Source organism: Malus sylvestris, chromosome 15, assembly GCF_916048215.2.
Source record: "Malus sylvestris chromosome 15, drMalSylv7.2, whole genome shotgun sequence".
In the NCBI taxonomy this organism is placed as follows: domain Eukaryota; kingdom Viridiplantae; phylum Streptophyta; class Magnoliopsida; order Rosales; family Rosaceae; genus Malus; species Malus sylvestris.
Genome location: NC_062274.1, coordinates 51,842,548 through 51,849,966, shown reverse-complemented (window position 1 = coordinate 51,849,966; position 7,419 = coordinate 51,842,548). Strand labels below are relative to the sequence as shown.

The 7,419-nt window shown below is 37.8% G+C and overlaps 1 protein-coding gene and 1 pseudogene across 3 annotated transcripts; both read right to left on the bottom strand.

The window, feature by feature from the left end:
- Positions 1–968: 968 nt before the first annotated feature.
- On the bottom strand, positions 969–2,631 carry LOC126603091 (DNA topoisomerase 6 subunit A-like; annotated as a pseudogene).
- Positions 2,632–4,198: 1,567 nt separating this feature from the next.
- On the bottom strand, positions 4,199–7,248 carry LOC126604464 (chromatin-remodeling ATPase INO80-like). 3 transcript variants are annotated; one of them, XM_050271721.1, is made up of 9 exons: positions 7,040–7,248; positions 6,662–6,889; positions 6,215–6,356; positions 6,028–6,118; positions 5,716–5,932; positions 4,974–5,115; positions 4,811–4,874; positions 4,543–4,552; positions 4,199–4,506 (listed from the first exon to the last, which is right to left on the bottom strand). In XM_050271721.1, the coding sequence occupies exons 2-9, from the start codon at positions 6,855–6,857 to the stop codon at positions 4,388–4,390; spliced, it is 981 nt and encodes a 326-aa protein (XP_050127678.1). In that variant the 5' UTR covers positions 6,858–6,889; positions 7,040–7,248; the 3' UTR covers positions 4,199–4,387. The 3 variants fall into 3 exon arrangements, with proteins under 3 accessions (XP_050127678.1, XP_050127677.1, XP_050127676.1); XM_050271720.1 differs by lacking the exon at positions 4,543–4,552 and having other exon boundaries at positions 4,199–4,510; positions 4,799–4,874; XM_050271719.1 differs by having other exon boundaries at positions 4,199–4,552; positions 7,040–7,246.
- Positions 7,249–7,419: the final 171 nt, after the last annotated feature.

Genomic DNA, 7,419 nt, shown 5'->3' with positions numbered 1-7,419 from the left:
AGCCGACCCCGAGGGTGTGCAACATGTGCCACCGCACAGGGCCCCCGATTCGGAAGGGCCCCTAAATTTTCATTACATGTATTCAAATGCATATAAAATAGATTAGATGCAAAAGATAATCTTATATATGGTTCTAGTGCAAACGATTTAGCTCTTCTTTCTTATAGCCCATGTGATGGGTTTGAATCCCAGTGATATTGTACCTTTGAAGGTAAGGAAAAACACCTGGCTGATCAAACAACTTTTTTTTGTTGTAGTAACTTATAATATTTTAGTTTTATAGATGAAAAAATTGAAAATAATAATAATAAAGAAATATAACATTAAAAAAAAATAAAGGGCCTCCATCTAAGTTGTGTACAGGGCTCCTCAATACTCAAGACTGGCCCTGCTTGTGGCGTGACCGTCAAGGAGCATTACCATTACCATTTTGTAATTAAGTCCTTGAGTTGAGAAAATTATAAAATTGCATAAACAGATAAAAGTCAAGAGTTAAAAAAACAGAGAACCGCAATTGAATGCAAGAATGCCAATGTGGTATAGGACTGGTGAATACCTAATATACTGCAAAAAGTGTACATTTTAGTGATTTACCTTGTAAGGTCACTAGGAGTACATGCATAATTCATTACTGTTTGTACACGATGCACTTATATATGTTAAGTTCGTGCAGGAAACAAAATATACCAATTCTTAACTATATATACACCAATTCATTAATGTCTATGAAGCATCAGATCTTTCACCTTTAATTTGTACAAAGTCAAGGTGAAGGCCATAGTTCAAAAACCACACCTTATTAATTCTCTCCCAATCCCCACCAAATACACAACACAGATAAGAAAATATGATCAGTGGCTCACTTGATACAATACAATCGCAGTTGAAGCCCTTCTTCACTCACTTTTGTACATGCTAGCTATGTTGCTTCACAGACTTTAGAAATTATAAATCCTTTATCGTGACTTTCAATGCTTCTTATATTTGCTGGTTAATGGGTTTCCAATAAAATCCATATCTTTTAGTCTATCAATCAAATATTGTACCACGCCTGTTGGGCTGTCAAAATTCAAGGACTCAAGTTCAGCCGTCTTCTTTTTATACATCATTATTTGTAGCTCCTTAAGCCATTCTGTGTCTCCTTGCCATTGCAATTCAAGCTTCATCTGAACGGCTTTCTTATAATCTTTATCTCGGAGAGTTTTAATGCAACCGCTTGGTATCTTATATGCTTTCAACTGTGACGGTCTTAACCCCATCCACAATATGTCATGTATTGCCAATCTTGCACTCTCATAAGACCTATTTTTTGACCCCCAACGGTAGATGGATAGCATCTCCAATCCTCTGATATTGCAATCAAAAAGACCGACAACTGGAAGCTTCAACGCGCTTTGAATAGTCTTTAAAAACAATCTTGTATTAACTGACAGTTGTCCTTCTCCGGTAATAATAATGCATTGAACATTGTCACAAAATTTTACTCCCTTCAAAATAGTGACAATAGAATCCTTTTCCACTAACAAAATAAACTTGGCCTTTTGGGTACGTATATTTTTTTGTGCTCTGCATCTTGTGGGATTTGAATTCCACCATTACAATGTACTTCATTGTCATCAGCTTTATTAAACCACAAGTCACCAATCACTTCACCTGTCTTAGCAGCAGTGATATGGAGACTTTCGCGGGTGCATTTTAACATACATGACACATCTTCAATCAAGTCATCTGAAACTCTTTGTTTCCCAAACAAATCTGGAGCTTGATAAAATAAGCCACGTTTTGTAAGAAACGAATTAGTCGTCAAGAGAATAGCAACTCTGTGCAGAACCTCAAAAGTCCTTAGAAAAATCAATTGTTGAGCTGAATTGCTTAACTTCCGCTGGACTTGATGCTTTTTATCATCACGCAACACAATTCGATCAATCTCATGAATGTATACATTGTCCTTGTCCGCACGTCGCAGTCCTCCAACTCTTTTCTGTTGTAAGATAGATGGATTGCACCTAGTTTAGCATTGATTATCTCTATTAAGCGCTCACGAGGAACATGGGTTACCTCAAGGTATTCAGTGTATGTTTTTGTAAAAACCTCTTTTAGGGTTGGGAAGCGAGTGGTGGCGAGGCTGAGGTCATCGAAATTTTTTATGATGGAATTAATATCTTCTGGTTTATATCTTATGGTACCAAAGACCTCGGATGTTATGGAACCAAAGTTCTCGGGCAGAGTAGGTTTATAAGAATTTATGATGCGATTAGCCAAGGTAGGGTTCTTTTTCTTCTTTTTGCTCTTGGTCTTCGAAGTAGACGAAGTCTCTGTGATCTCATAAGGCTCTGAAACTGGTGTAGTAGGCCTTGAAATCGGTTCCGTTCCAAATAAATTTCTACTAATAGGAGTCTTCTGACCCGGTTGAGGAGGCTGTCGGCTCGATGGAGGAAGTTGTCGACTCGGTGGAGGCGGCTCACGGGGAGTTCCAAACAAATTTCTGCATATAGAAGGCTCTGGAGTCTCTAGAACCGCTGTTGCATGAGTCTCTCTAGGATGAGGCCCTGTGTGAAATCTGCAGAGAGGAGGCTGGGGATTTCGAGGGTTCCTCCTACTTAGTTTTAGTTTGGAAGACGCAGACAACATTGCGGCAGCTTTGGGGAGAGAGCCTGAGATATCCACCAGATTGTGTCGACGTCTTAAACTTTGCTGATGAAAGCTAGGCTTTATAACCTATATATATATATATAGATATAGATATGGAAGGAGGAAAATAAATCATGTCTATATATACATATACGTATACAAAAAGCTAAGTTCTAAATAGGAAAGAGAAATCCTTAAACCTAAAGATAACAGGAAAAAAAAACAGGAAAAGGAAAACCAACTAACAAATCATATTGCTGTGTCTAAAAATTAAATCAGATTGGTAGTAGAAAAAATAAAGGGAAATTTTATTTAAACCCATGCAATCTATTTTTACACCCAACTTACTCCTTGTACCCATTTGATTTTTAACTAAAGTATTAATATCTCTTTAAACCCAATTTAATACCTAATATATCCCCATAAACCCAATTCAATGTGGATTTATTTTTACACCCATTTGATTTTTAACTCTATCTTTACGCAGTCTGAAAATGAACACTGAGAATTGGGGTGTGAATTCAGCCATGATTGACAACAAGACTGACACTTTTATTGATGTTGACAATATTTTGAAATCTTCTCCAGGCATGATTCTTAGACAAATCCTGCATAGACATCAAACTTAAATCCTTGAGAGGAGAAGTGGTATTGTTTCATACAAAATAGTGTAGATAATTTTTCAAAGACGAAAGCTTTTGGACCGTTAATATCCCTCAAGTCCAGTCTGCTCCAGGTCATTGGTGATCTTGGTTATGCAGCAGTGGTCAATGGTCTTCGCCCTTGATGACTAATAAGACGAGCTTGGGACTGATAACTTGCTTCCGGGCTGATGCTCGAAAATCTGATAATAAAGGTTTCAGTTAGGAACGAGGGAGCCAGAGAATGGGAACTGAAATCAAAATTTTGATTCTTGAGTTCCATGCGTTTACTAAAATATAGAAATGAGTCGTTGCCTCCCATGTCGATCCTTTACTGTCCATCATCAACATTGTTTTTTTTAAGGATCATCATCAACATTGTTAGGATTAAGCTTATTTCTTGAGTGACAGGCTGGCAGCTCCCTATGTAATTGGGTAGATTTAGGGGTGGTTTGGGAGTGAGGTGCTTAAAAAAAAAGCACCCATGAAAAAAAGCTGTGAGAGTTTTAGGTGTTTGGTAAACTGAAAAAAAAAGGCTTATTTTGGAAGCTGTTGTGAGAATAAGCTGAAATCAAAGAGAAAAGTTGAAGCTGCTATTTGCAGCTTTGGAAACTGGCTTTTTTTTTCAAAGCACACGGAGCTACAGTGCTTCTTTAATGAAAAGACCCACTATCAGACTGTTTTTTTTCTTTCCAAAAGCACTTTTACAAAAAAGTTTACCAAACACACTGCTAATTTATTTCACAGCCGCTTATTCTCACATCAACTTTTTTTCAAAGCACAACAATACCAAACCAGCCCTTATTATAGGACCTGCGTGTCCTGGGTTCTTTTTCCTTCGTGTTGCTGCTCTTTCTGGGCTCTTTCTTGGTGAGTGTTGCATTTCAGAGTTTTTTCTTATTAATAAATTTATTTGAATTCCCAAATAAATAAATTATATATATATATATATATTTCAAACTTTTTCACCATTTCAAATCAAATCGTTGAAAACTATGAACATGCAGCATTTCAGTTTTCCCATATCTAGTTGACTACATAGGCAAATAAGGCCAGATCCAAAAACGCCGTAAAGTTCAGCGCAGGTCTCATTCCTTGTCCCCCAAGTCTACTTTTCACTCATCCCCATTCTCGTCGTCTTCCTCAACCTCTTTCTCATCTTCGTCCTCCTCCTCATCGTCTTCCTCGTCCTCGTCGTCTTCCTCGTCCTCGTCCTTGTCATCGTCATCGTCATCGTCCTTGTCATCGTCATCGTCATCGTCATCGTCATTGTCATCATCCTACAATGATCAATCAGAAATGCAAGACCTGAAAGTGATTACCATTTACAAACAAGCTATAAAGTACAACATATAAACATGTTAACAATTAATCACTTAAAAGTGAGAGAAAATGAAATAGAACACACTGCCTGCTAACTAACAATAAGTTCATAGCCAAAGTCAACCAAAACCAAAGGCAAGACAATACTGATCACGCAAAATGGATGCCAAATTGAGTAAAGATAAAATCAAAAGAGGCCACACAATGCCCTTTACCTTTCCTATACTGACTTGAGCAGCTATCACCTTAGCATATCTCATACGCTCCTTCAGTTTGGGCCTATGATATCGCAACCAAGTTGAGGCATCACTACACCTCTTAGAGAAGGAAAGGCACAATCAATTTAAGGAATGAAAAGAAAAGGCAATCAGTCTCTACCTAAACTCTTTGTTCAGACTATTTGGAACTGTTGGTGCAGCTAATCCTCTACTCAATCGGCCAGTTAAATCCTTTTTGATTTGATCGAGGAAGGCAAGAGGAATTTTTCGACCTATAGCCTCAGTTGCGACTACACAGTATGCTGCAGTACCCAAATGGTATTGGTAAAGTAAGTTCAGCAATGTACGTACATACATAGATAACAAAGTGAAAAAGACGTACAACTAGATTAGGAGCATATCAACTTGTTAAAATAACTAATTATATATGACAATAAAACAGATGAGGGGCACAAAGAATAAAGGCCAGAGAATGAAAAAAAATATCAAAGTAATACAGATGTTTCGAGAAATCTCAAGAACCAACTCAACATTCTGACAAGACAAATTACTTTAAGCAAATAACATGTTGTTCGTTCAGTTATAAAAACAATTATCATATTTGGTCTTTTTATCGAGCACAGTACCAATTATGAGTTTATTCCAAACATTTTCTCAGGCCATCAAAAAAACACTTTTGGAATTTCGAGAATGGAAGTCTACACCGGTCTTGTAGGATGGTCATAAAAAATGACGATAGTCTAAACCAGTTGAATACAAGAAACAAATGATTCAGCAAAATACGCCATCCCTTGAAACAATTCAATTAATGAAGTAAAAAGAAAAATCAAATACATGATCAAGCCCTTATTGGACCCAAAATTCGAAATCAAACACAAAGATGTGAGAGATAGAGGTATTACTGAAGTTGCAATCAAGCAGGTAATTGATCGTGTAGCCATCACGGTCGTAGGTGATCTTATTTATCGAACGGGGGAGCAGAGGGAGCATATCCACAGCCATGCAAGCGGCCATATCCTCATATAGCAAGCAGTCTGCAAGAATCACAGTCTCGTGCGCCATGAAGCTATAGATCATCGATGGAGACCTCGATTTTCTTCTCAAGCACAACCCTTGATTCTATTCTCAATACGAGAACAATATTAAACACGCGAAATAGATTGGCAGAGTAAAGATATAATCAAAATCAGAAGAGTTCACATAAGGCACTTTACCTTCTCAATGTTTTCTATTGCAACTTCTTTGTCTTTTGAAACCTGAGCAGCTTTCACCTCAGCATGTTCCATATGCACCTTCATTTTGGACCTACAACCTCGCAACCAACGTTAAGGCTTTAGAGCACCTCATAGGGAAGGGAAAGGCACAATCTTTTTAATGAAAGAAAGGATAAAGCACAGATACCCTAATTCATTGTTCAGACTGTTTGCAAATAGTGCTTCAACTAACGGCCGACAATATTTGCCAGTAAAATCCTTATTGATTTTGTTGAGGAAGGCAAGAGGAATTTCTCGACCAATAGCCTCAGCTGCAACTACACAGTATGCTGCAGCAATGAAATGGTCAAGTTAGTTCACGTATACAGACCTACACATAGCAAACTAAAAAGACGTGTGACTAGACAAGGAGCAACTGCAATGATGTTTCGAGAACTCTCAAGAACAAATCCAACATTCAGATAAAAGTAATAACTAATTTATTCTGAAACCAACAAAATCACGCATCTTACTATCATCCACACCAAAACCTTTGGGTTCACCGATCGAAACAATTAAAAAATAAATGGAAAAATGTGAACTTCAAAAAAAGCAAAAAGGGAAATTAAACACAAAGACATGATGGAGATATTACTCAATCTCCCATCAATCAGGTAGTTGAAGATGTAGCCATCGTCACGGTCGTAAGTGACCATATTCATTGAACGGGGGAGCGTCGGGAGCCATTTCAGAGCCAGGGAAGCCACAACCTCCTGATCCTGTTTATTGGGGCACTCTGCAAGAATAGCCGTCCCTCCCATCATGAAGCTGTAGATCAACGATGGAGCCATCGATTCTTTTCGATTCAATTCAAACCCTAACCCTAAGAGATAGAAGAGTTATATATATATATATATATTAAATTTCAAAACGTCTGTGACTGCATGGGAGACAAGTGACGATTTTATTGAGAAAAAGAGGAAGTTATATGAGCAGGTAAGAAGATATATTCCCCAAGTTGAATTGAAACTACCTTATTGAATAGGAAACACGGAAAATATTTTTCAAATAGGAAACTCGCGATCCGGGAGCGGGACCGGATTCGCCTGAGACCGCCGCGCTTTGGCCTGGGAACGGCTGGTAGGGCTACGACCGGCTGAGGTAATGGCTTGGAGTGGTTGCGGCTGTTCAGTTGCTGCCACGCAAAGATCGCTGTTAGTCAGTAAATTCTTTAATTTTGTCAAACTTTGGAGGAGGGTGTATTCAATTGGGATTTTGAGGGATTTTAATTCTTTTAATGAATCTAGAAGTATTCAATCAAAATTTTAAGTGATTCTCTGAAATTTAAGGTCTATTCAATTAGAATTTTAAGATAGTTTATTAAAATCCTTAGAAATCCGAGTGTATTTAATT